The sequence below is a fragment of the Colletotrichum abscissum genome, assembly GCF_030869225.1.
Source record: "Colletotrichum abscissum strain IMI 504890 chromosome Unknown Scaffold_15.1, whole genome shotgun sequence".
Lineage (NCBI taxonomy): Eukaryota > Fungi > Ascomycota > Sordariomycetes > Glomerellales > Glomerellaceae > Colletotrichum > Colletotrichum abscissum.
In genome coordinates, this window is record NW_026850043.1 from 519,618 (window position 1) to 547,606 (window position 27,989).

The 27,989-nt window shown below is 53.0% G+C and overlaps 7 protein-coding genes across 7 annotated transcripts; 4 read left to right on the forward strand and 3 right to left on the reverse strand.

Annotated features, from left to right (window-relative positions):
* Positions 1 to 356: 356 nt before the first annotated feature.
* On the reverse strand, positions 357 to 4,581 carry CABS01_07130 (RNA-directed RNA polymerase; the record flags this gene model as incomplete). Its single annotated transcript, XM_060540494.1, has 3 exons — positions 357 to 2,524; positions 2,581 to 3,357; positions 3,444 to 4,581. The coding sequence occupies 3 exons, from the start codon at positions 4,579 to 4,581 to the stop codon at positions 357 to 359; spliced, it is 4,083 nt and encodes a 1,360-aa protein (XP_060403379.1).
* Positions 4,582 to 5,708: 1,127 nt separating this feature from the next.
* CABS01_07131 (uncharacterized protein) lies at positions 5,709 to 7,108 on the reverse strand (the record flags this gene model as incomplete). Its single annotated transcript, XM_060540495.1, has 2 exons — positions 5,709 to 6,792; positions 6,846 to 7,108. 2 exons carry the CDS (start codon positions 7,106 to 7,108, stop codon positions 5,709 to 5,711), a joined length of 1,347 nt encoding a protein of 448 aa, XP_060403380.1.
* A 725-nt stretch (positions 7,109 to 7,833) lies between these two features.
* On the reverse strand, positions 7,834 to 9,542 carry CABS01_07132 (benzoate 4-monooxygenase cytochrome P450; the record flags this gene model as incomplete). The annotated part of the gene is made up of 3 exons (XM_060540496.1): positions 7,834 to 8,025; positions 8,077 to 8,497; positions 8,560 to 9,542. 3 exons carry the CDS (start codon positions 9,540 to 9,542, stop codon positions 7,834 to 7,836), a joined length of 1,596 nt encoding a protein of 531 aa, XP_060403381.1.
* A 3,872-nt stretch (positions 9,543 to 13,414) lies between these two features.
* Positions 13,415 to 13,940, forward strand: CABS01_07133 (uncharacterized protein; the record flags this gene model as incomplete). The annotated part of the gene is made up of 2 exons (XM_060540497.1): positions 13,415 to 13,466; positions 13,633 to 13,940. Coding segments are annotated over 2 exons (360 nt in total), but the record flags the coding sequence as incomplete, so codon positions are not given.
* Positions 13,941 to 18,055: 4,115 nt separating this feature from the next.
* On the forward strand, positions 18,056 to 19,531 carry CABS01_07134 (uncharacterized protein; the record flags this gene model as incomplete). The annotated part of the gene is made up of 1 exon (XM_060540498.1): positions 18,056 to 19,531. One exon carries the CDS (start codon positions 18,056 to 18,058, stop codon positions 19,529 to 19,531), a length of 1,476 nt encoding a protein of 491 aa, XP_060403383.1.
* A 2,500-nt stretch (positions 19,532 to 22,031) lies between these two features.
* Positions 22,032 to 24,372, forward strand: CABS01_07135 (fungal specific transcription factor; the record flags this gene model as incomplete). The annotated part of the gene is made up of 3 exons (XM_060540499.1): positions 22,032 to 22,643; positions 22,703 to 23,167; positions 23,221 to 24,372. The coding sequence occupies 3 exons, from the start codon at positions 22,032 to 22,034 to the stop codon at positions 24,370 to 24,372; spliced, it is 2,229 nt and encodes a 742-aa protein (XP_060403384.1).
* A 1,028-nt stretch (positions 24,373 to 25,400) lies between these two features.
* On the forward strand, positions 25,401 to 27,687 carry CABS01_07136 (uncharacterized protein; the record flags this gene model as incomplete). Its single annotated transcript, XM_060540500.1, has 3 exons — positions 25,401 to 25,545; positions 25,597 to 25,654; positions 25,707 to 27,687. 3 exons carry the CDS (start codon positions 25,401 to 25,403, stop codon positions 27,685 to 27,687), a joined length of 2,184 nt encoding a protein of 727 aa, XP_060403385.1.
* Between the last annotated feature and the right edge of the window lie 302 nt (positions 27,688 to 27,989).

The window sequence follows — 27,989 nt, forward strand, 5'->3', positions numbered from 1 at the left end:
GGGCGTTGGTCACGAGAAAGGCATCAGGACACAAAGGTAGGGACTCGCCACGATCAGGAAAAACAACGGCCGTACATGTCCTCGCGTGCTTTCAGGCGCGACGCGGTAAGTGTACGAAAAGCTCCAACGTAAGTACAAAGGGTATCCGCAGAACCGCTTCGAAGCCAATTCCAAATCGCATTTCTTTCGTTCCATATCATAGCTCCGTTGAGTTCTTTCGTTCCAAGCTCCAATTCTTTCTGACCCCAAGTCATGCTTTGGGAAGAAGCAAAACTGTAGTCAGAAAGTTGAGCATCTAGGTGGTCGGACCGTGGATTTTCCTTGTGAAAAGACATCGTAGGTGCAACGGGAGGTCGTCATTCCTCGCCCTCTGACCCATCCCAGTCATTCTCGCCGTCAGAGTCGAGACCTGGATACTCGGACCCTTCATCCCTCAATTTTGAGGTGGCCTGGGTGATGAACTTGCCATCCGGCTTGAGGGCCGCATACATGCTCGGGACCACAGGGACAAGGACTCTGTCAGGCCCTGCTGTAGCCATTGCCTTGATGAACTGCAGTTGAATGCCCGCCATCCGCCAAGCAAACGTTGTTTTGCGGTTGTAAAACATCTTGAATGTTGTACTGCCACGCAGTAAAGCCCAGGTGGTGTGGTCCTCGCTCGCGTACGTCTGCCTCAGTATAGCGTCAGTCAGTGGCTCAAGCGCACCATCTGGACGGGGTCGAATCGAGCGCCATTCTTCATATACTTCGAGTATGGCGCGGTTCGTGTTATCCTTGTCTTTGCTCGAGCCAACCTTTTTGCTCCAACTCTTCTCAGCACCTTCCAAGTCGGTCTTGAGATTTCGCAAAATCTTCTTCAACGCCAAGTTCTCCGTTGCAAGTTTCCCAAATTCTTCGTGAAGCTTGGCAAGGTCAGGATCCCACAGTTCCGCTATAAGCTCGTCTTCGCTAGCTTTGGTCGAGCGAAGAGATCGCAGCTCATACCCAGATTCATTCGACCTCGTGGACATTGACTTGTGGAACTTTGCCAGCTCCTTTTCAATGGCTGGCTTCGCCACCACGAACCTTAAAATATCAATTATGTGGACTGGTGTCCCAGAACGCGACCAACTCTCAGACTTGTAAGCGGGCTCTGGTAACCCGTTAAATCGGTGACTGTCGAGCCGCTCTCCGCAGAACCTATGCCAATCTTCCGTCGTAAAGTCAAAGCCCTGTTTGGCCTGGTCAACAAGGTTGCCAAGGAGGGCGCTCAACCAGAGGGCGTAACTGTTGTCCACGCTGTTGAGGTGGTAGCAAAGTCTCTCCTTGTAGGCGGTTGCAATACCCAAGAAGCTAGGCTTCATGCTGAAGGCAATGCTGCGGTTGATCATTTCCGATATAGCTTTTTCGCCCTGCTCTTCAACAAGGTCCCCAAAAGTTGTTTTGTCTTTCCTCAAGTAGCTTGACAAGTCGGGGCTTGGCGATACCTCTGCATTTTCAAAGTTTGACACAATTGCTTGCTCCCAGCAGACCCATGCCTTGTCGCCGTCATAGTCACCACCTGACAGTTTGTCCGCTAGAGGGACGTTTCCTTTAGCTGAGAAAACAATGACATCTTTGAGAGCATGTAGCTCCGGTTTGAATACAGCCCTCACCCTCTGAACATCGCTCACAAAGTGCACTGGAGAACGAGCCACGAGAACGTCGCAACCATGGAGCATGGAGTCCGAAAAGGTCTCGGTCTGGAATTTCGACGAAAAGCCCACGTGCACTTCGCCCTCTTCGAGTATGTTCCACGCGTCAGCCACCATGAAGAAGTACGCCGAGTTGGGCACCTTGATGCTCATCTTCTTCAATAGATTTTCGCACTTGTTTCGCCTTAGCGTCCAGGCAATCTCTTGAAGGTATTTCTGCTTCATTGGCTCGAATCCACCATCCAGAAGGAAGTTCATGCGTTCTTCTGGTGACTCCGGAAGACCAGCCAAGAAAGGCACCCGTCCAAAGGTAAGGCGCTGCTTTCTCGTGGAAGAATTTTCAACGATCCATTTGCGGAACTCCAAGGGATATTTCATCGCGTGCTTTTGCTCCTCTAGCGCACGACAAAGTTCGTCTTCGAGGATTTTGCTAATGGTTATTTTCATCGCTTCTCTGTCTTTGGCTCGATCTTCGAGGACTGGAAGGAACTGGACGTTGAGGCTAGCAGATCGTGGCTCCATTGAATGAGCACTAATTTCGAGCGTGCGATGCTCTGGATCATCAAAGTCACAATTCCACTTCCGTTGAGATGGCCACGTCTCTATCCACAGGCTATCGTCGTCACCAAGGACGTCGATCATCCACATACCCTTGGCAGAACCAAAGCGACCCTGAACAGCAGACGGAACATCACTTAGTCCGAGAACATCTCTGACTTTCCGGGCAAGTGCGCGAGACATGAGGCCGATTCCGTCGTTCATGACCATGTCGGTGGGCGAGCGCATGTCCTTTGACCGGTGACGTATTTGGTCGGGCTCGAGAACGACCACTGGCGTCGTTTTGCTCAATCCTGTGAAGCGGATCAGTAGACGTTCCAGACTGCAGACTTGTATGTGCCTCTCTCACCAAGCTGGATACGGGAGAACAACTTGAGAAATGGCTGTTCCTTGTTGTGCTCAAATTGAAGAAGCCAGGCAAGCATCTCTCCAGTGCTGAGCTTGACCCTAAACTCCCGAGGGTTGTCATGAGAAGATTTTCCAAGAGGGAGAGCTACATGGAAGTTGTTGCCGTTCTCGGCGAAGAGACTGATTCTGTCTTGATAGACGGGCTTTGGCTCAGGGCCCATGTTCAGGTTTTTCTGTGGCGTCTTGTATCCGGCATCTCTGGAGAAGAATGCCCGCCACTGCCTGCCTGCGAGGTAATGCCGCTTTGAGGAGAACCAATGGACGACCTCTTGTGACACTTCGGGCTCTTTGATGGGTTCATGCCACCCTTTGGGATTTGGGATCAAGATTTCGAGAAACCGATCGGAACCGAAATGGCGGTGCAGACGACAGCCCTGATCTAAGGCGATGGGCTGCATTGACAGTGAGAACATGGGGCCCTTTTTCTTCGCCCGAGGAACTTGATCAAAACGAGCCGAAAAGACTACGTGCTGTCCCCGGACTGTGTTAAAGCCAGACATGGCAGCAGCCCAGGCGTCGGTACTGGGACGCTCAGGAAACGATTTGCCAGCGAAATCGGGGTGGGCTAAGAGAGACTTCCACAGTTGGCTATAGTTGATCCACGATTCATCATAGTCCATCATCACTTCTCCAAGGTCGACTCCACAGTGCACTGCGATGCGCGTCATTTCCCATGCGACAGCAAACGGCGCGCGGTTGAGCCATCGAGGAAACCTGGCTGGCAAAAAGGTCAGCACTCCATCTATTCACAACCGTATCAATAGTCATGCGGCGGCCTCAACGTCCATTAGTGGAAAAACTTACGCCACGAAGCGTCAAGACGGGATCGGAGATCAACCGGCTCAGATCGTTTGAGGGGAGTGGAGACGGGCTCGCACAAGGATGGATCTTGAAGACCAACCATCTCTGAATAGACGGTTGGTTTCTTAGAAGGGCTGCCGAGTGGTTCGCGACTGAGATCTGCTGGTGTTCTAGACCTCTTCTTTGCGGATTCTACTTCGTGTTCTGTGAAGGAGATGTTCAGTGCATCGAGATGACCGGAAGATGCCGGGAAAAGGTCCTGCGACTGTGAGGAAGTTGGTGCTTGATCCAGAAACTCGCGGCGCATCTCTTCTTCCTCAAGTGGAACTAGGACTGTCTCTTGGCTGCCCGGTAGTCGATCATCGGCCTTGGAAAAGAGTGACGTCCGACTAGTGCTCGCAGATGTCGTGCGGGAAACAGTCCCGTACACGCTTTGGCGCATCGAAGTCGAAGTATAGAGGGATGTATCGAAAGATTTGTTCATCCTCGGGGCCTCCCTAATGAACTGAGCCGGCATAGCTTCGGGTATTGCTGATCGAGAACGACTTGGAACTTTGTCCAGAGCATTGGAAATCACACCTTCTCTCTCCTCTCCCCGTAGGGGACTTCCCCTGGCTCTCTTGGGTGATTCGGCTTTGCTGTCTATTTCGGATCTCCTCTTTGACTTGCTTGATTCAGTCGAGGCGAAGACTGCTGGTCCGGTGTGGTTCCGAGTCAATTTGCGTGCCTTGACCTGAGCATAGGCATTATCCAATATGTCGTCGAGAAGTACCTGCAACTGTAATAATTGGCCAGGTGATTCAGCCTTGAGAGCTCCTCCAGGTTCGGCATCATCAAACCGGATCCACTTCTCACTAGCAGCTCTAGCTTCCATGTGAAAGGAATCGAGAATCCTGTCCAGCAAGTTGCTTTGGAAGCAATGGAATCGGATGCCACGGACAATCTTTTCGCTGCGGGCAAAAGCGGTGTCTTGTTCGGCGCGCTGCCGGGTCGACGACGGTGTAAGTGTCACATCGGGTATCTCGATGGCGAGGTTGTATTCTCGATTGAGCTTGTCAATGACATCTCTGACTGGGTCGGTTTGTGTAGGTTTCTTCGGGGTTCTCGGAGCTGACTGAGCGGTCTTCGTGTGCGGTGCCATGGTCGAATCGAGGAGCTTTGAGCGGAGAGGGAAGTCAGAATCCAAGTCAATGTCTAAGCTTTGAGAGCATGCCTACTGGTGTGGATAGTGAACAGACGGCATAGATTCGGCCTCATAGCCTATCGCTTCGTATTGCCAGTTATCAAAGAAGCATTGCGTAGAAGCAATGTTGTGCCATGTTGGTATTTGCACGTCGGGGAAGAAGTTGAAGTACTAAGAAGGCATTCTGCGCGTTGGTCGCAACCGCTCGGCGGGGTAAACGGTCGGTGAGGAAGGAAGGTCGCGGGCGAGAGAACGGGCGCAGCAGCCACACAACAAGGGTCGAAAGAGGGGAGAAAGAAGCAAACACTTCGTACTGGAATGCAGCCTCCCGGCGTCGTCCTTGGGAGGAGGAGGAAGAGCGGCTGAGGATGAGGATCGCTGGGATGTCGCAGCTCGCAGCTCGCAGGTCTCAGTGAGGAAGGGAGAGGTCCGAAGGTACGAAGGTACTTGCATCATCACACTGCAAGACGGGAAGGAGCGTAGAGTGGACCCGTACGAGCTCAATAATTGGACGAGAAGCAGGGGCAATTAGGGACCGGCGCTTAGCCCGGAATAGTCAGAAAACGGCCACGATATTGGCCAATCACCGCTGCCAAAGTGGAGCCGAGAAGTGTGAGTCAGCACAGACCACCAACGGGATCTAATGGGACTGGCGCAGGGACGTACCTACAGCTCCCTTCCCTGCCGCTGCTCGCAAACCAACACCAACCAACACCAAACAACACCAAAGAGCATCTTGACTAGGGTTACAAAGGACCGCTCCATCTACTCGAAACCATTGTCTCCCGTTCAGTGCAGCTTCATACGATTGTGATATCAGCACGGGGCTTGGGAAACTGCAATTATCCCCCATGAGTATTCAGGCGTGATTCGAGCAGTGCTGACGAAGTGTGATACACGGCAGATGATCAGATCTTTGTCAAATAGATGACCTACTCGTTGCTACAGCATTTCGAAAGCACCCACATAGTATGGCCGAGGGCAGACATACCACCATCATTGCTGCCACTTCTAGGGAGTTTCTTGGGAGATTCTCTCACGAAAGCCACCAAGATTTCTCAACTTCGGGGCACCATGTTCAGCATCTAAAGGCGGCTTTCTATCTGTACTTCTGACGGATTCGATGTCGCTCCTGAAACTTCAAGGCTTCTTTCCTGCGCCAAAACCTGCCTGAATACCGATTCGACATCATGTTCATGGATCCAAACAGGCTCGACTCGATTCTTCATCCTCGCCCGCAAGCCATCATCGTTCTCCACCACAGCCAGCCTTTCGACCTTCTTCTTATTCGTCGAGTGGACTGTATCAAGCACTCTATCCGTGTGTGATTTTCGGGTCTTCTCATACAACTTTAGCGCTTTCGCAATGTCTGCTGCTGACGGAAGCTCCGTAGCTGAAGGTGGAAACACGTGCTGGATCGATGCCGCAAAAGCCCAGGCGTCGTCAATCGCGAGACTTCCACCCGCAGCGAAAGCTCCACCATGGGCATGCGCCGCATCGCCAGCGAATGACACTCTATCCTGGCCCAGAACCCAGCTCTCTAGCCCATGGGCAGAAGCGTTGGGATACACCTTCAATGAATCCGCAGGCGTCGCCTCGATGATTTCGCGCACCAGACGGTGCCACTCGCTGTAGTGCTTCTTGAGCAAGTTGATGTCGCTGCCATTATTCCACACCGTATCTTTATACAGGGCATCCGGGGCGTCAGGGTCGCTTTGGTGAGACGCGACGATGCAGAACAGATCTTTGCCAAGCTTCGACATGAACCACGTCCGATCGATCCCCCACCAGTGCTCCGCCTCGTCTGGAATATCGGGGATGTGAGACAGATGGGAGACGGGATACACCGCACGGAATGCTGTCCAACCGGTCCACTTTGACCGAGATGACGGGACGTAGAAGCTCCGCACTCCAGAGTGGATGCCGTCCGCGCCGAGGAGGATGTCTGCCGTGACGGCGGTGCCATCAACAAATGTGATCCTCAACCTGCCTGTTGACTCTTCATTCTCAATATTTTGGAAGGCCTTTTTGAGGTGAATGTGGGCAGGGTCGATGTGCTTGAGCAAAGCCTGCTGCAGATGCGGACGGTGGAATCTTGCCGTCTTATGGCGGGCCTCCACGCTTCCGTGGTGCTCATCTACCGAGACGATCTCGCCGGTCTTGTAATGGCTAATTCTATGGTCAGGTTCGTTCCTCACGCCATGTATCATTGACGCACTCACCGGTAGATCATTGGATAACCCGACTTGTTGCGGAAAGCAATCGAATCGTCGAGAGCATTGTGAACACCCAGCTTCTCCAACGTACGCAGGCCATTCGGGCCCAGAGCAATAGAAGCGCCGACTTCTCGAAGCTCTGTCGCCTTATCATATATCTGAACGTTGATACCTGGGTGTTCTTTCAACGCGATCGCAGCTGTCAAACCGGCGATACCTGCGCCGATGATGGCAACTTGAAGCTGCTGTGGCTGGCTTGTGCTCCCCATTTCGTCGTTTCGAGTTCTCAAATAGAGTTCAAAGTTACAAAACGCTTCACCTGCACATCAGAGCTGCAGAAACTGGGTCATGCAAGCACTTTTATCAAAACACCCAAGTTCCCCGATAGTTGGCCGCCCACGGCTCCGGGTTGGAGATAACGACAGCCTCGGTGGGGTCGGGGCCGAGCCCGGCGTGACGCCATATCGCGCCGCGATGGTGATACCGCATTTGACACCCCGCAGCAACACCCCGATTCCGCAGTCGGTCGTGTTTGACTGGCACACTGGATTGTCGATTAAGAGCTTGCAGAATAAGGATTTTCTCCGTAGCCAATCCGGTGATTTAGCCTGGTCTCGCATCATCCCAGCCCACAATGAAGACACGCGAGTGGCATGTTTCGCTCCGATGTGGCAGCTAAGCGTCGGGCTTTGTCCGACGTTGTATGCAGAGATGAGGCGGCGACCACTCCCCCGGGCCGGAAGTCGGGGGAGATCAGAATTCAACGACGGCCTTCGTTGTCACTTGTCTGAGCCATTCTCCTACGGACGCTTCCAGTGAGGCGGTCAGGTTCGGCCTAGTAGTATCTACGATGTCCCCAAAGACTCTCAGTATTTAAACAGCACAGTCGGGTTAATACACATTATCAACTTCATTCAGTCGCAGTGCTATGAAAGTCTTACTGCACAGTCATTCCGCTCATGTACACTGGCATGTTCACACCATGAACAGGTGTCTAGGCCAATTCCCGTCGCTCAATCAATACCTCCAGGCCATCTTGTACAACAAAGAACGTAGCACTTGCTCTCAACGGCCGGCCAGGATGCGCCAACTCGAACTTGAAGTCTCTGAAGAGACGCGGCACGACCTTGTTGATTTCTAACAGAGCTAGGTTCCGGCCGATACAAACATGGCTTCCACCACCGAACTGGACATCATCGTTAGCTTCAATAGCGCCAGAATAGCTTGGTCTACTCACTTGGAACATGTATCGCTCCATCTTCTTTGCTTCTTCAACATCTACCAGCCACCGCTCAGGGCGATAATCATCCGCATCTTCGCCGAAAGTGCGCTTATCGCGGTGCAAGACCCAGCCGTTGACAGCCACCTGCGTCCCACCGGGGAAGAATCGGCCGTCGAGTTCGGCTCCTTCTGGTGGAACCACGCGGCTGATGTTGAGTCCTACTGCTGGCCGCACGCGCATAGCCTCTTTCAGGCATGCTTGAAAGTACGGCAGCTCCTGGGCTTCTTTCCATGAGAAGTTGCCAGTTGGAGGCATCGACCCGGATTTGACGGCATCTTCGATTTCAGCAATCATTCTTGTGTGAATGTGTGGCGCCGAAAGGATGTGCCAGAAGAGTGATTGCATGGTCGAAGCTGTCGAGTCTGACCCAGCGAAGCTATTATAAACAAGTTCGTTAGTCCAAGGCATCGGCTACTCTCATGCGTTGATCAAACTTACATCGCGCCGTGGGCAACAGCAAAGACGTCACCTTCGGTAAATTTCTCAGTGTCCTTCAAGTGTCCCTTGATCAAACTCGCTAGGAGATCTTGCCTCCCGTCATCATTCCTCAGCTTGCCCTCGCTCTCCTTATTAAAAGGCCGTCTTCTCTCCATCTCACTCAAGGCAATTCGAGTGATGGGCGCATTCTTCGTATCCAACGTTGGGAATAGCTTCCACAAAGGGTTCCGCCGCAAAAGCAAGTCAACCCACGGAACCTGACCAACAATCCCATTGTACGCCTGTGAGCGGTCAATAGTGGCGATGGCATCCTCCACGTCTTTGCCCTCCGCCAGGAAACCGAAATTTCGGGAGAAAGCCACCTCTCCAAGCACGTCAAATGCAAAGTAGTGCAACCACGCCCCGAGATCAACATACTTGTCAGCCTTGTACTCCATAGGCCGCGACGTGAACCCGGCGAGTTTAGTAACCAGCAGGTCGACGGTATCATCAATGAAGGGGCTTAGCTGCTGCATCGCCGCCATGCTATACGGAACGTTGGCGACCTTCTTCTTCCTCGCGTGGGCGTCCTCGTTGACCTCCGTGAAGATGTCAGGATTCTCCGGTGGTGGAAAGACGCCGTAGAACGCCGTCTTGTAGAACCGCTTGCCGGCGCTCAGAACGTGTCGCGCTGCCTCGGGCGAGGCGATGGAGACCTCGTTCGGCGCAATACGCACGACCGGGCCATATTTCCTGTGGAGAGCTATGTGGTCGAGGTGTGTACGTCGCGATGCGGTAGATAGGACTTTCCATAAACGGGTCGTTGAGGCGATGAACGGCCCGGGATATCGACGGAGCGGAGACAGGTAGCGGGTGCGGAAGACGTTGACTAACACAGCGAGAGGGAGCAGGATCGGCCAGTACTTTCGGAAGAAGAGCCCGGCAACTTCGGTGTAAGTGTGACTGGTGTCATTCGGGTCTAACGCGTCTATTGGGGAGTCCATGGTTGGCCGGGGCTTTGACTGACAAAGCTAGAATAGGCACCGTCGAGATACCTAGGTGTTATCAACCTTTACAAATTTACCGCGAAGTCGAGCAGCAAGATCACGACTCGGGCCTCTGATGAACGACTCACGCCAAGGTTGGACGTCACGGATGGCACGACATAAATATCTTGTCTTCGTACTCCATGTACGTTATTTGCGCCAGGCAAACCGCAAACCCGGTCAACCATCTCGTACATAAATCCGTCTTACAAGCCCGTTCCGAAACCCAAAGACCTGACATCACCAAACCTTAGAAGGACTGCTGGAAAATCACCATTCTCTTGCAACTCGAAATTACGTCGGCGACACAACTGGCGTCCGAGGAAAGCTTAAACGGCCAATGAAAGAACTGCCGACGCGAATTGGTCATTGCGAGCACGGGGAGCCTGGAGGTGGTGATGCGGGGAGGGCGGGCGATGCGGAGGTGGCTTTCGTCACCGGGTCATCCTGGGGAAGTTTAGCCAGAGATAGACTACGGAATTACGGAATTAGACGTCCACGCTGCCGGATGTGCAACTTTTGCGAGAACGATTCCAAGGAGAGAGGGCGTGATGCTGTCAGCCTGTGGTACTATAGGAATCTATTGCAGACCGGAGAGGATGTTATTTCTGGAATCAGTCGGCAGCACCGGTAGACTTTGATATCACGTCGGCCTCGAGGGTGACAGCGTGGCTAGAATGGTAGTCATTCTGGAACTGATGTTGCCAGCAATGTTTCCACCAACGAACGCAAAGGGGCAAGATAGTATGCCTGGAAGCTGCCAGGAGTGACCATTCGAACTTCAGATGGAACCTCCAGAGTTCCGCTGAACTAACTGGTGCCTATCGAGAGATCAGAGAACCGCCCGAAAGACACCAACATCAAAAGTATCAAAGACGGGCCGAACCCAAGACACCGGGTTGTGGGTTTACTTCTGCAAGGGGAAAAAAAGAGACGATTTTTTTCCTTTATTACCGTGACCGTTGGAACGCAGTCGAGTTCCCCAGATCGGCGGACACGCGGTGACGGAGCCTCAAGTTCGATCTAATCTCAACTACCGAGTCCGCCCTGCGCCCGCATTGCGGAGCATATGGGTCCCACCCTTCATCACGGGGAGAGGTTTTGACAGATCGGAAACTTCTCGGCAACGGGTCATGGCCAGGACCCCTCCTGTCTTACGTTGTCTCCTGCGTAGACGCTCGGATTCCTCTCTTTGATCGATAATTGGGGGGGCACAGATCGAGAAGAGGACACTGCGAATCGGGATTGGGCACTTGGCAGCGGGATCGTAGACAGAGACGAGACAGCCGCGGAAGAAGAAGAACCAAAAAAGATCCACAACCGGGAACTGCGGGAAGGTAGACGCGGCGGGATACCGGGCTCCCACTGCATCACCGGCCGGGTGATAGCCCGAGCTTCACTTTCGCGGGGTGATTCGGGATGGGGAACGGGCGTACGACGTTATGGACGGGACTTATGGAGGTCACGGCATTTTCTGCTTGAGGTATGGGTTTCCACAAGGAGGTTGGGTTGGTCGTTGTGAGCACTCGCCAAAGCCTGAACTTCCCGAGTCAGGCTTCCCCATTGGAAGCACAGGTCGTGTTCTTTTCCCTGCCGAGGAAACAGAGAGAGAATACGACGTTTGCCTTTGCTTTACGGATAACGTGGGAGAGGATACGACGGGCGACCTGTCGTCCGGCGCCAGCATGGTGTCTAGGCGTTCGACCAACCACCTGCCCACGGGCTACGGAAACACGATCATCGATCCCTCTCCTCTTGGGGGAAAGCATGGCCCTTTGTGAGCTTCTTGACTCGCTAGTGTTGGAAATCTTGTGACACCAACGGCTGTGATTTGCCAGCTCGTTTTTTGAAGAGGTACGAACGAAACGTCTCTGAGTCGACTCGAGTCAACTGAGGTTTGACAGAGAACAAAAAAAGAGGTGTCCCCTTATGCCAAGTCTGGGAGCCGTGGTCACGTTGTGGTTACGGGCCAGATTAGTCCAGCGACGACTCGGATTAGTCCATACTGAACAAGTTGTACGGAAATAATTATCACCGCATCTCAATGATCTGAATCTCATGGCCAGGTCGAGAGCATTATCACAGCCCAGCCCCCTTGGGATATTACGATGCGAATTATCCAGACTGCTACGCTATGTCGTCAGGGCTGTCCAGCGGTAGCATCTCTGATTCGCCCGGGTAGCTTGGATACCCATGAGGCTAGGACTGCAATCTGTCTTCGCTTATGATCACGAACCGTCCGCGGCCTCTTCCGAGGTTTGGATAATTGACCACGTTGAGGAAGCCGTTAACGTTACTGTCATTTATCAATGGTCGGGGGCCGCCCCGAGGGCCGAGTGACAATGGAGTCTGAAGAACGACGAGATAGGTATTCGTGGAGGAGGCAGGGGAAGAAAAGAAGGCAGGGTCCCCCGCTCCAAGACGACAGCGGGCGTCCGAGCTGTCCGACACAGCCAAGAGCATGATATCCAAAGAAGCAGGAGGGGAGATGATCCGCGGCCAGACCCGGGGTCTGGCTGAACCTTGATTTTTCTGTGTGTAAAAAAGTGTGGACTTTGAGTCTGTGAGCTACCAGCTTTGACGGACGAGAAATGCGGCCCCGCCAGCGAGGCGGCTTGAGTTTCGAGGGCTTGCCAAGGGCCCCGGGATGCTCCCAGAAACGTTCCGCCAGCGGCAGGGAGTTGCTAGAGCCAAGTTTGACTGAGCTCACCATAGTTAGAACACCCAGGGAGGGAAAGGTTAGAGGGCGTGGAGGGGTATGGCTTCTCATCCGGTTCGGTCTCTTTGAAAAGCCCCCCCCTGCAGGGACGGTTTCCCACAGAGAGCCCTAAAATCTGGGGTTGGGTTGGAGGAGGAGTGGTGGTTCAGCTCGTAGGGCAGGCCACGGTACCGATTCGTAGAGCCTCCCTGTGGCTTGTTGATAATCAGAGAAAAAGGAAGCAGAGAGGTGTCGTTAGTCGTTATGATACGATCATGTGGAAAGGATGGGGCTGGACCTTCTCGCCATGGTAATATCTCTGCCCTAAACCTTGACGATGGCCTTGAGTCTGCCCAGCGATTCGACTCTCTTCGGATGGGACTATGAAGGATGAACTACGCGACACTCGGGTTCCGCCCGAAAGTTTACATTGCATGTCTGATGCGCAAGAAGAAGTTCCAGTAGCTTCTTTTGTATAGCATAGGCACATGTTTCCTAATCTGTTTCTCTGCGAGTCAACAACCACGTTACAGCCCGAGCCCGTGAAACCCTGAGGCGTGAACATCTTTCCAAATCAAACTTGGGACGTTCTAGGGGCAAAAATGGGACATTTGGCAATCTCGATGGCTGATGGCTGAGGACGCGCGCCAAGCCTCAAATGCCCACTCGTGATGGCGATGCCTCGCCTCATTGACACAGTAGTCCTAGAGTGAGAAGGGCCTGGAGCGGCGATAGAGATGCCGTTGTCTGCCTGCCAAGAAGAAAGATTTGGCGACGGTGCGACGCATCCCTTCCTGAATGCTCGCAGCAATGCCTAGGTCTAAGGTTGCCAAGCCGCAAGGCAAGGGGGCAACTCGGGGATACTGTCATTGGCAAAGGCTGAAGAGGAAAAGCGCGGCTGGCGCATGAGCCAAGCCAAGTCCAGAAAGCGGCATTCCGTTCCGATGCCATCTAATCGAAGCCCATGGTTGCCAAGGCTTAGGCCCCAATTGAGGTCGATTGTGAAGGGTTCTGAAGTTTCTGTCACCGTTTGTGAGGCTCCTTTGGCTTGATCACCGCGCGCGAACGTTGGACGGGGGGAGGGGAGGGGAGGGGAGGGAATTGCGTGGAGTCATCTTGCGTTTCGCCCAAACTTGATGCTTGGCTTAAGCTGGGAAGAACCAAGGACCTTGCCGTGCAAGCCGGTAAGTGCTACCACGAAGCTTTCGACTGACTGCTTGTCGCATTTTTCCCTAGCCCGGAGGCGCCTAGCGTCCTGGGGAGGGATTGTAAAGTGTGTTTAACAGATGCGGGCTAACGGGGTGGAAAGGCTAATAATATGGTTGATTTGACTGACTATTGAGACTGTAGGGTGTGTTGTCAGACTCGGTTGCAGACAATACGCAGTACGTTTGGTTGTCTATGTGCTTACGTGCTTGGCTTTGGAGACCTGTTCCTGTGAGATTATGTCGAGAATGAACAATCTCGTTCACTCCGGTGTTGTTGATCCAGACCTTGATGTCTTGGGTTTCTCGTCCCTGGAGTCTATTGTGCACGTTCTTTTGGGGGCTAAATCAGCATCTGCCGGGATAGGGGCTAATTATTCCTGGCCATCATTGCCTCCCATTGAGGCACATGGGAAAGGTGCAGTGCAGATCGAGACGGAGAGAGGAGATTGAGGCCATAGTGTCGGGAGCGGTATCTGGCCCCTCCCACGTGGGACAATCAAGGGAAGCAAATTGCCTCCGGTGGAGTTGTCCAGGATGACGACTCAGCTGTCAGCTTAGAAAGCGTGATCTCTCAACTGTCCTGGCATGTGGCCATTTTAGCGGCATGTCATTGTTATGGACGAGGGCTCGACATCCATGTGCCCATCTTATTGCTTTAATAGATTCTCTCAGACCAGAACGCAACACCAGACATCTTTGAGGCGTCTTGGAAGGTCATTAGATCATTGGGTAATGGTTAGCAATACCTCGCTTGTAGTCCTTGCAGGCTTGTAGTGGTTTGCATGTCCTTGAACCCTGGACTCTGGAGATGGGGTTAGAGGGGGGATAAACCCGCTGCATAATCATCCTTGTATCCCACGGAATCACTGCGGACCTGCGGACTTGCAGGCCCCCTTCTCTACACTCTGCTTGCTGCGACGAACCAGGACAAGCTTGGCGGCTAAAATAGGCTTGGGTCTGATTGATGAACGTGACGGGTGGGCGAGAGATGGGTATTTCTAGCCACCTGATACGGCAGACATTATCAATGCTAAGCCGTAGATGTCGAGACATAGGCTCCGCAGATCAGGAAATATTGACGACTTGCAGGATGGTACCAGGTATCCGTTCACCACAGAAGCTCAAGCAGCGTGCAGATTGCAGCGCCCCATGCCTGCAGAAACCTTTCCCCGGTGCCCGCAAGTCTGCAATACCTAGAGGCTAGTTCCCAGGAATAGAACATCTGTTGTTGAACGACACTTCGTCTCTGAGACACCAACCTCGTGCTGGTTCCTGATTTGCGTGCCAACATAGGACGCTCCAAGTCTCGACCAGTCTAGTCGTCAGGGACACCGAAACAAGTGGCACAGAAACAAAAAGAAGTCGGAACAGTCCATATCTCGCTCTGTGCCCATGGGCTGATTCCCACGGTGCCACCCCGCGCCATCTCTCAGCTCCTCCCAGCTCTGCCCCAGTTCTGTCACCGGGACGCGGGCCCCCGGGAGCTAGCCCCAAGACGCCAAAGCCAGGGTCTCGATCAACCCGGCTACTATCTTGTTTGCGCAAATGCTCAGAAGCAGGCCAGGTCGAGGGCTGGGAGTACCGGTACGAAGTAAGTGTACTTGTGAGTTGTGCGAATACCCATCGAGCGTTGTTTCCAACTTCACTAGGCTCGCAACATTCACTGCACGTTCATCCTCAGCCTGTCTGCCAGGGCAGACGACACACTTTGGTTCTGGTTTGAGCACAAGCGCACGAATCGTGCCAGAGTCTGAGGGGCACATCAGAGTGCGCAAGAGACGGTAGAAATAAGTTAGACAGCAAGGCGGTTCGTGCTCTCCATGCACATGGAGAAGATGAAATGACATCAAGCCCCCTCGGTGCCAGCATGAGCCGGGAGCTCCCCTGCCACCCAGCAACAATGACACTGATGTCCAAGACTATCTACCTATTGCTTTCTCTCGTCGCTATAGCACCATCAAGTGGCATCACCTAGGGTATTGATGGACAGCATAAAGCCTAAGAGCGAGTATTCGTACGGGCCAGCAGTAGGCGGGCTGGAAGAAACGACCCGCAAGCCCATCTGATCTTCGACAGGCTGCCCTGAATTTCGGGGGCATCACAGCGCTCTCCTCCACTCCTTGGATTCATCATCGTGGGCCCCCCCAGTCCCGGTCTTAGTCCCCAGAACATCCTCTGATCCTCCACTCTCTGCGGATATTCATACTACCTAGTCTCTACGGGACTACTACTAGTAGTAAGCCTATGGATACAGGTACTCCATACAGTTACCCAGGCCTGAAGACTTCCATTTTGCGGTGGCCCTCTCTGGAGTCTGGCATGCGTGTCTCTCCTCGCTTCTGCCCTTGCTTTAACACAAAGTCCGTGCGAGTGCAAGGGAAAAAGTCAAAACGGGCCACTCTTTTTCTGCTTCCCAAGGGCCAACGGGCGTGCCCATATTGTGACTGCACCGCCTCGACGTTTCAGGGGGGGAGCAGTGTTGCAAGCAAGGCCGCTGGTTGAAGCCAAGCGATGGAAGCGTAGCGTTCAGAGAGACTCACTGAAGGGCCAGCATACAACTATGTCGATACGAAAAAGTGTGTACGGAGTAGTCTTTACGTACGCGGATATCATAGAACGTCGGAAGTACCATACAGGCTGTACTGACTATTCTCACAGGAAGACATGTGCGAGGCCAAGGCTTCCATGCTTGTGCTTTGCTCGGGCTGACGAGCAAGACAGGCTTCGTTTCCCTTTCTCCTCATCTTCTATTCCCACTCACCGAGTCACCACTCACCACTCACCACTCAGCAGTCTCCTTTGCTCTCTCTGCTGGATCTTTCGTACTCTACTTCTGATGCGCACGGACTGGCGCATGTATTGCCAGCTAGCATCCGTAGACGCTAGCTCTGTATACCCGCATGCGGTCGCCAGCCCGCCAGACATCGATCCTAGATGGTGGCAGCTGAGTGAGAGAGAGGGTGAGAGGGAAGAGGGAGAGAGAGGAGCCTGAGAAGATGGTGGAGGGGAATTCTGTTAGTGCTGGTACATCAGCACACCCCATTCTGCCTTTCAATATGCCAACAGAAATGAGCATTGAAGATACTGGAGGCATGTATCCGTACATGGCTGGCTCCGGTTACTGATGAAGGCCGTAGTCGGGGACCCCTAAATTTGTTCCGCCTTTCATCATCAAATCATTACCTTCTGTCACCTTCATCATCCTTCTCTGCGCCAAACGAGCGAGCAAAGCGGCGTTCCAAGCCATAGAAGCCAAGCAAACAGAATACCCTCCAGCACAGCCGTTGCCTCGCGGCGGCTTTGCCTAATCCAAAATCACCATCCCACGTCTCCCATTGCCTTCCCCATCCCATCCTGACCAATCCCTACCTTGTCTTTTTGCTTGCCCACACACCCCAAGCTGGCTGCTTGTTCCGTTCCCCTAGACTCCTGGTAGCCTTGACCCTCTCTGGGTCTACCTGCTCGTCCTCTCTCTTCCCCGTTCTCCTTCGTCCAACCCCTGGTTCCCCCCCTCCGTCAGGTTACACTTCTCAAAAGGGGGGGTTGCAGGATACATTGTCTGTAGTACTTGACTTGACCACCACCCAAGCCCACCAAACAAGACCAAACCAAACGCCTCGAGTCTCCGTCGTCCCGATACCGAATATCAATCCCTCATGATCACCATGGATCAGACCGCTCCCTCAGCCTGACTGCTCGCTCGATCAAATCCATGCGCGCCATGCCCGAAGCTTAATCTCACATCCCAGGCCCCCTACCAGTAGACTGTAGTCTTGTCTTGTCTTCCTCCTTCTGCCCAACAACCATAACATAACATCACTTCTACATCCCATTTCCTCCTTAACTCCTTCGGCAATTACTGATCTTCGCCCGTCCGCTGCAACGCCGGTTCCCCAACGTACTCTTCAACGCACTCTCGACTTGCCAGTTACATTCAACGAACCCGGACTACACACACACATACCTTCTCTGCCCGCACCACCAAAAGCCCACAGCATCAACCCGAGGACGACGGCTATTCAACCTTGGCAATACAGAAATCGAGGAGGATTCACACCTTGAAGAGAGACAGAATCCCGAGAACGCAACGCTTACACGTATTAATCATCAACGACCCGCCACAGGCCTTTATCGACCCAGATTTCTTGCGTGTCCTGGCCGTGTCACTCTTGTTCTCTCCCCACAGAACTTTGTCTGTTGGAGCACATCGAATGGACTACCCCACCTGAATCTTGATTCACAATGGTGAGTGCAGCAGCTTCTCGTCATCGCCTATCTCCGTCGAGGCATTCCACTTTCATCGGGTGTTGAGTATTGATGTACTATCATGAACGTCATCGGCGTTCATGATATATCATCGTCGCCCTCGGTCACCTTGATCACTCGACCATGTGTTCCCTTCCTTGACCACCAACCACCGGGGTGCCTCGGCGCCTCTGCCCCTCCGTCGTCACCATGCTGACCCTTTCCGTCTCCAGCCCGTCGCAAAGGCGTGCGCGCCGTGCTACTATCAGAAGTCAAAATGCACCTTCTCGGAAGGTAACCCGCAATGCGATCGCTGCATGATGAACGGCCGGGACTGCGTCTTTGTACGCCCCGTGCCAAGGTCAGCAGTCAAGGGGAGGTCAAAGGTCGCAGTTAGGAGCAAGATCATGGGCGCCGGTGTGCCATGTCCGAACCCGATCCCTCGAAAGGCCAACGTGATCGTCCCGACGACAGCGCCGCCGACGACGACAACAACGACGACTGTCGCCCGCGTTAGCTCCCCGCCGTGTTCCGTATCACGAAAGCCGAGTATAGCGACGGCCTCGAGCGTCGGCAGCCCTCCCGACGATGCTTCGTCCGACTCGTCAACCGAATCGGCATCGAGTCCTCCTTCCAAGATCCTTGAGTCACTCAGTCCATACGGTAGCACGCTGGGCCGTTTAGATACCGTCGAACGCAATTCCTTATCGCGATTACTGCACAAGTCCAACTTTATGCAGTACTTCATCAGCCCAACATTCGTCGACAGCATGCAGCTGGACATGACAGTCCATCTGTTTTCCATGTTCGACCAGGGCAAGGACGCCTACATCGCCATGTATAGCGCATTCGCGTCGTCAATGGGACTGGAGACGGGCGAATACGACCCGGAAGCGAATCTACACCGCGGCGCAATGGCTGTCGAACACCTTCGATCCTGTCCACTGCCTACACTCAAGCGCGACGAACTGCTACCGTGGGCAGGGTTGGGATTGGGAATCGTGTACTTCTCCAACATGGCCCTCGGCACCAGTGCGGCGCCTGTACGACGATACGTGCTGAGCCACATTCGCCATCTTCTGGGAACCTCACAAATATCCAGCTCACGGACACACTACATCCTCGTATACATGACGGCTGTCGACATCAACGAATGCCTGATGCAGCGCGAACTCCCAGTGTGTGGAATCGCACCTCCCGAAGCGGGCCATGTCGATGCGTATGTTGGCGTGTGTATGCCATTGCTGCAACACATGTACGACTTGTGCCGCATCAGCTATCATCTCTACCACGAAGTCGACGTCGAAGAACAGACGCAAGCATTGGACGAAGTGGAGCAAGAAATCGAAGCATGGCAGCCCGTCATCCCTCCAGACTTTACAAACCGCTTTACCACGAGCGAAGTCATCCACATGCTGGCCCAAAGCCGCATCTACAAGACGGCAGCAATGCTGTACATCCACCGATTGAGGTACAAGTTTGGCGAAAAGGATGACATGGCATCTGCAATGGCAAAGAGCATCATCTCAGACCTGCAGATGACGTTGACAGTCTCGCAAGACAAGCAACGCTGTGTCAGCTTTCCGTACACTCTTGCAGCCATCGAAGCAAAGGATACGGCTGAGCGGGAGACTGCCATGGATGCCATCAAGTCGCTCATCGATAGCGGCAACAGCAAGTACCGTAGCAGCATGGAAACATTCCTGAAAGCCGTGTGGGATATTCGGGACAACCAACCAGGAGCATCTTGGCTCGACTTCATGCAAACTCTGCCGCCGATCTCGGTGGGCGTATAGCGGAGCGGTCCCTTTTTAAGGTTTTCTTTCTTTTCTTGATCTGGACTGTCTTCAAGACTTATGGATTTATTCTACTTTTGCTTTGGGGCGAGGCGGTGAGATATCATTCTGTTTATGTACACGGCTGATGGGAAATACTCCTCATGGTACGATTGCCGTGAGGCAACTCCACGGAGGATTTGAGTTTTCTTTGTCTTTTTTTCCTCGTTCGTTGGCTTAACGTGGAGGCACCTCGTCAAGGAGTCGAGGCCTGCACTACACTCTTGTGATTTTTCTTCTCCTTCTCTCTATGGCACGGCGGTGACTGCGGGATGCAGAGGAGCATGACGGGACTTTTGCAGCAATGCTCAAAAAAGGGAACGGGTTTTTAGAAGCCTCGGTAGGAATCCGAAGGTTACGAAAGGTGTCTGCCCACCATGGGAGGGGCCCCCAAAGAGACATCATGATCTACCTATGGGTTTGTGATACCATTCTCTCGTTTCATTACCAATACAGACTTCACAATCTCCATATACCCCCCGTTCATTCTCCGATCGCCTGGCCTCTTCAGTGCAACTGACATGTCTGATCGTTTCCTGCCCAACCGCAACCTGATGATCGAATCGCGACACTTCTAAAAGAAGCTCCCGCAAGTCTATGTCGCGCCTAATGGCGGTACCTGACGTTTCATGCCAGCACACGTCCTGGGCGTGCGCTCAGACTTTGCATGAATTAGGCCCTTGTGTAGCCGAGAACCTTGTTCGCTCCTCGCTAAATCTAAACGGGGATCAACTATCACGCGCCCTCAAAGTTAAATACAGTACGTCCGTCTGTACGGAGTACTGCAGTTATGGATGAAAAGAGTGATAGTATACTCCGTCCCGCAACGAATGGCACCATATGCCACATGCTAGACGAAGAGTCGTTGTTTGCGTTTCAGTTCGTACGATTTCTGATTTTGTCACTTTTTCCTAAAGTGCCATCCGGTCCACGGGTTACACGGTGGGTAAGTTCACCCTGAAGACCCCATACCCCACGGAGTACCTAGGTTGCGTGTGAGGGCAGTCAAGTTCCCTCGAGGCTGGTCGATGAGGATGAACTCCAACGCCCGAAAAGCATCTTTGTGTAGAATAAGTCTGCGGGGCATAGCCAGTAGCCCCCCTTTGCGCCATCGCGGGAGCTTACCATCGCCTCGGTAGTGATCCGTCCGGAAGAGTCAAGGGTCAGGGAAATTATGTTGAAGACTATCGTCGAAACTTGCTGTGTAGACAAGACTGATGTTTGGTACTGAGCATGCATTTCTACGACGTTGGTCCCAATTGAAGCGTCGGAGGATGCGCGTCCGTACCTAACTCGGTTAACCCGATGCCCTGATGATACGGATAATGGACGTTGAGCGGCGCGGAACCCCACGAACTAACACGAAAAGGTTCTGGCTGGGTCGATCCATTTAGTTATTACTCACCGTGTCAGTGATAGTCGGAGATTTGATAACGAGTAAGTTCTGCATGGTACCGTGTCAATGGTCTTCAATGTTCATGGATCTTTTTTTGGATGTTCCCAGCATGTTGAACCTTATTGATATTGATCAAGGGCCTTTTGACACGCCAACTCTTTCCTCTTCGGCAGCCCGTACCGAGGCAAGTTGCCTCTTAAGGCGACTATGTAACCATTGTCAATATGGCTATTCAACTGGCATCAATGATAGATTGAAGCACAGGGGCTGCAGCCGCGAACATAGTATGCAGCAGGGTTCTCGCTGCATCCTTCACAGGCTTGCCCGGTGACATATTCCCACAAGAGGGGCAAACCCCCGAGTCACATATGACATTGAGACATTGAAGCATCTAATCAAAAAAGCCTCTATACCGGTCTCAAAGACGACGGATTAGACAATCCCTCTAGATTAACAAAGATCAGAGAAACCAGAAAGATCAGACACGTGGTGGCTGGGGAAATAAAGGGACGCCCTACATAGTACGCGTTCGGGGACCTCGGCGAAGCTTAAAGGACTTGTTCAAAGCTTGATACTAGGACGCATGCGGACGGAGTCTACTCCGTCATCAAGCCTTCTGCGGGCGCGCTGACGACGGGAAGAACTGAAAGCGGTCAAGCCATGTCCCATGGCTCATGGTCCATGGGTACAGTCAGCCTCCCTAGGCAAACAAGCAGGTGTTGCGGTCTGCCACCGGATTTTGCGCGCTTCATCTCGCACTTTGTCTGGGCGGCGCTCGCACTTTACATCTCGAGTCAGGAGGAGCGGGGCCTGTGGGATAGTTCGCTCGGCCTCGGTTCTCTCGTAAGCGCCGAGACCGAGGGATCCTGACCATCGACCTAGAGTCCATCACCCACCTCGACTGAAGGAAGAGCTGTTTGTTGTTCAGCCCCCAGCAAGTTTGCCGCGAGTCGAATCATATTTGTGCAAGCCAAGACAAAATAGCAACGGGTTGTCGAAGTCGATCTTGTGTTGCGTCGTATCGCATCGGGATCTGGTGTCACCCGGATTCTCCATACCGGCCCCATGGGACCGGATCCAACATCTGCCTCCGGAGCTGTCCGGACCTCGCCCACACGAGCACCCGACGCGCCGCAGCCGGGCCAATCCCAGCCCCCGACGGCCGCCGGGGATGAGAGTGGAAGCAATAACAGCAGCAGCGCGACCCGCCTCGGCATCGGGAGCAGCAGCGGCGGCCGCAAAATCGAGCGGTCCTGCCAGCTGTGCCACCGCCGCAAGATTCGCTGCGACAAGAAGCAACCTTGCGCTTCGTGTGCCCGTGGCGGCTTCCAATGCCACTATCCACAAGCGGGCCAGCCGATACGCCGTGTCCGAAAGACCACCATCGCCGACGTTGCAAGCCGGATTTCGGACCTGGAGAAGACGCTTGTGGCTGGGGCGGCGAGCCAGCAACAGCAGCAGCTTCCGGCTCTTCGGGCTTCACCATCGGCCTCCACGCCCGGGACAGCCTTTGGTTTGGGTTTGAGACCAAATCACTCTAATCCATCACCATCCAGGCCAACCACAGCGCCAGCTTCGGGTCCGCAGGAGAAGAGTGTCAACGATGAGATTCTTTTACGGAAGGGATCGTCGAGTCAATACTTTGACGATGTTCTGATTTCTCGGGTCATTGAGGAGGTAAGTGATTCTTCCATTCACTCGAGGCATGGGACAGTCGGCTGACAAGTCATCAAAAGGAACATGACATTCAATCAGTTCTCACTACACCACAGAGTAGTGAGTCGGCAGCTACGGCGGAGCTGTCGCCATTTAATCCTATGGGCATTCTCTCAGCACCAGATCTCAAATTAGATCTTGCTGAGCTCCTTCCTTCAAAGTACGGCGCCATAGAACTATGGAGGAACTATGTCGACAATATCGAGATTTGCAACAAGATACTCCACCGGCCGACAGCAGAAGTTCTCGTCTACACGGCCATCGACGACCCTCGCAACGCGAGTTCAGAAGCACTAGCGGTCATGTTCGCCATTTTCTTTGTCTCAACTGTTGTTCTGGAGCCCAATTCGGTCCAGATTTTCACGGGCGAAGACAAGGTGACGAGCCTTCATCGATTCAAGACAGGCCTCGAGCAAGCTTTTGCCAAGGCCGACTTTCTTGAACATCCTTCGGTGAAACTGCTCGAAGCCTTGTCTGTATACTTGGTATGTATACCCACACTATACAACATCCTTTCTTGTGCTTATACTAGGCGCAGGCGGCTCTCAGGATACACAACCCCGGTCGAGGCTTGTGGACGTTGAACGGACTGGCCATCCGGGCAGCCCAATCGATCGGTCTACACCGAGACGGGACTAAGCTCGGCCTCTCACCCTTTGAGTCCGAGATTCGTAGACGCATTTGGTGGCATCTCGTCGCGCGGGATGGTCGAGCAGCAGAGGACTATGGCTTTTCAAACGTTTCAAGCTTCAACCTACAAATAGGCGTCAGCTTCCCGTCAAACCTGGACGACGGAGACCTGTATCCCGAGATGAAGGAGCTCCCGCACTCTCGCACCGGCTGGACGACGTTGACGCTGGCACTAATCAACATCCAAGTGACTCGCACATGGCACCGTCTAGCGGCCATGGCCTCGTCGTGGGCCGAAAACCCAACACCGGAATCCGTCCGCGTCCAGGTCGTCCAAGAACTTCACGAGTACGCGGAAGGGTTCCTTCGACACTGCAATCCCGTCATCCCTCAACAACGCCAGACCCTTCTCGTTGCACGGTTCATCATTCGCAAGGTTGACATGGTCACGCGCCAGCAGTGGCTCAACCTCCAGCACCCAGAGGCGCGCGACTCGTTTGCGACGGAGGAGAATCTTCTCCAGGCGCTCGGTATTCTCGAGGATGGCATGAGCCTGGCGTCGGACGAGCTGCTGCGGCAGTATCGGTGGTCTATGCGGGCGTATCCCCAGTACCATATGCTTCTCTACGTCCTGTGGCACTTGTGCGTGAGGCCGGAGGGGCCGAGTGTCGATAGGGCGTGGAAAGCTGTGGACGATAGCTTCATGCTTTTGAAGAGCGTGAACGCCGGTTTCGGGCCCGCGGCGAAGATGACGGTTCTAGAAACATTGAGAGCCAAGGCAACGGCGATACGACAGGGTCTTGGCCAGCAAAACGGCGGTGGCGCCGTCGTCGTCGGCGGAGCGATTGCCAACGATAGCGCCGAGAAGGAATCATACCCTACGCCGGGTGGAACTGATGATAGATCAGAAGCGGAGGGCATGGTGGATAGTGGGCTGGATAGCATGGCGGCCGCTGATGGGATGGACTGGGCCGGCATGATGCAGGATTTCCCCGACTGGACCACGCTGATGAACGAGTTCCAGGTGGACGGCTTGGACTTTCCAAACTATTTGAACTGATTTTGTGAGTGCGCGGAGTTTTGGACAGGCAGATACCAACCCCAATCAACCATGAACATTGCATCTACAACTTCTCTGGCTTTGACCTGCTCCCGAGCTTCGCATGATTCCTGGAGGCAGTGATGTTGCGGACGTCCCTGGTCTTGATATCGACCACCGCTTCGCAACCCTGCATGCACGTATTTCGACTTCAGTCCCCTCGGCCGTCAGTTGAGGGTGTCTGCTCCTCTTCTGCGCGTGAGCCTCGAGCCCTGCCTTGCTTCTCTGCGCGAAAAGTTCGAGTCCGGCTCGCGGGCTGGCGCGCTGAGCTTCAAGAGCCGCTAGACTGAGGCTGATTTACAACCAGCGTCGATGGTTTAGTGGTAAAATTCTCCGTTGCCATCCAGCAGCGTCGGGGAGCCGGGGGTTCGATTCCCCCTCGACGCAAGTCTTTTGCTTATAACAACCTTTCGTTACCTCAATGGCGACTCCTCGCTTTTTGAGGTCATATATCTTGACTGCGATCAATTTCTGTGCATTTGAACGAATGGAATCATGCCTTGATGATGGAACGTCTGCGTGAATGCTGTGCAATTCTTCCTTTGGTTACCTACCTTGCATGCACGTCAAATGAGGGCTTTGCATTGGTTCAATTATTAGCATGTCTAACTAAGAATGGAGTTATTACATTTTCCAGTGGTCCTGCAGAGTACTTTTTGTGCCCCTCGGCCGCCGATTGTAACCTGCTGTAGGTTTGCAGTACCGTTTGTTCTATTTAATTGCAGCATTGCCACATTGTGACATTTCCACCGTCCCATATACATCGTCTGACTTGCTTCCACCGATTCCACAGCATGTCGTGTGATTGCGCTGTGTCGATGCAACAGACACGATGGGGTAAGCTCCTGTAAACCACATGTATCTTGACATGGAAGACCAGACTAATGCAAAGTTGCGATAGCTACTCTCACTACTACAACGTCAAAGATTGGAATAGTCCACAATGGCGCAAAGTATGGCCGCGATTCATCGAAGATTCTTTGTTGATCATGGAAGCATCAGACGTTCGTCTCATTGAGACTGAGCCTTGTCTTGATTACGATTTGGAAGCTACTTCGCCACCCGTTTGCACCGTGGAAAGGGGCATCAATTTCAATGGGTTAGGCGAAGCGGGCCATGAGCCATTCTTTCTTTGTGAGCAGGAGCCAGGTCTGGTAAACACGAATCGGAAACCGTACGACCTGACTATCTCCTGCATCCTACTCCGAGCCTTTGCTCTTTGCCCCAAAAATATCAAAATTTCGTATGTCCCAGACACTTGAAGCTTTTTCTCGACGACACCCTGATAATCAAAGGTCCAACGGCTCTTGGAACGAGTATACCTGGGAAAATGCCCGTGAGCTTTACCGGAGTCTTTGGCCCAGTGAATGCATTCACTGCCCTTGGGATAACGAGACCGATGATTCCGATGAAGATGAATTTGAACGAGAATTAAGAAAGAAACGCCTGAAACTCCCACCTAAGAAGGCTTCCAAAAACAAGAACCAGAGTCGGGCCATTAGACAAAGCCGGCTAAAGTTAAGGACCGGGATGCGTAGCATTCGTGCTAGTCCGATGTCAGGAGTTTCCATGGTTCGATTTGACGCCATTCGGGATAAAATTTCCCATTGCGCAACAAGCTATGAACACCAGAAATGCTACCCAGACTCGCTACGGTGGCGCAATTTCCCCGGAATCCGGTTTCGACTCATTGATGTCCGCCGAAAATGTGTCGTGGATGCTCCTAATGACTTGCCTTTTGCAGTTCTGTCATATGTTTGGGGCAGCGTGGATCAGGTCAAGCTCACGTCTGCGAATATTCGTGAGCTGTCTCGACCGCAAGGGTTGGAGTCGGTATGGAGCCAAATCCCAACGACAGTCCGAGATGCCATGATGGTATGTGAGCGTCTTGGGGAAGCCTATCTATGGGTAGATGCGCTATGTATTTTGCAAGACTCTGCCCGTGATAGGAAGATTCAGATCTTACGCATGCGGTCCATCTATTCGGCAGCCACATTTACTATTGTTGCAGTATCTGCCAAAGATGCCCATGAGGGCTTGTTGACAAAACGAGCGGGCGCAGTTTTGCCAGGCTGCCGCTCTGTCGAAGACTTCGAGGCTCTCTTAGCAGCGTCAGCTTGGAGTAGGAGAGGCTGGTGCTATCAAGAGCAAGTGTTGTCTCATCGAGCTATCTTGTTCACCGCCAATGGAATTTTCTTCCAATGTCAAGAAGCGTTGTACGACTTGGAAGGCGTACAGCTACCGGAGCCAGAGTTCCCATCAACATCACTCAGCCCATCACAGAGAGTGGGAGGTCTTTTGAACATTCCGTACGGGGAAAGTCTAGAATACTTTCTCTCTGCCGTGGAACTCTACTCAAAGCGGAACTTCACCTACGCAAACGATAAGATTTCAGCTTTTCAGGGAGTATTTCACCGGCATGAAGGCCTGATGGACGGCAAAAGCTCTATGTTCCACTTTGGTTTACCAACATGTGCTTTCGATCAAACTTTCTGCTGGGAAACGCCTAAACATAATCCCCATCTTCGGAACCCAAACTTTCCTAGTTGGTCCTGGCTTGGCTGGGATGATGGAGTCATCTTTGATAGGAGCCTCATTCGCACAACTCGTACGAGCCAGATTCTTGGAGCAGATCTCCCTCCAGGCTTCTTCACTCCGCGAAATACGCATCCTTCGTACAAGCTTCGCAAGCCAATGATGGAGCCTCGTGCTCACAACGAGACCTTTGGCTTTCCCGCCAGTATCAATCGGGGACTCATTATTGGTCACACCTTCCCCGATATACCGATGTGCACGAGTTCAGCACATCTCGTGATTTCAGCGTGTGCAGAACGAACGAGACATAGCGATAGTCTATATGCTGTCTTCCCAACTCTTTGCAGGCAAAGTACCGCCGTCCAGGTGTCTGAGCTTGTATGTATCCAGACGCAGCCACCATCCGCTTCAGACTCTACCTTGAACCAAGAGAGCAGGCAATACGATATACATGATCATGACGACCATGGAGATTGTGTAGCAAAAACACCATTAGGCTACATATGGTTGGACTCCAATTGGCGAGAATGTCAGGCGGAGGTTCAAGTCATGAAGTTCATTGCTCTCAGTGGCTACGAAGTCCCTGGAGGGTTAGGCGCGTGGCAAATCACCAAATTAATGTGTCTACTGGAACTTAATTCAGGGCCTGTCTATGAACGACTTCAAGTTATGAGTTGCTCCATACACGAAAATCGTTGGCTGGAAGCCGGTGGCTTTTTTGATATGTTGTTTATTCAGTAGGGCTCTCCTTTTCTTTCGGAGAGTAATCTAGAGTTCGATAGGACTATCCAACCATTTTGCGAATCTACTGCAATGTGCTATGACTCCGAGCGCCTGATGATTCTTCATGGCGATGACTTTGCGCTTGCCAATGATTCGTGTTCTTAAAAGTAGTCCCATGGGTCTCGGTACAGGTTTATGCAGCCGAGGATGACCTTGAATAACTCTCGCGATGTCATGGTGATTCCCTCCATCCCACAAGCGGTCTCCGAAACCAGAAACCCAAGCTAACAGTCGTACATGCCGTGTGGCAATCTATCCAC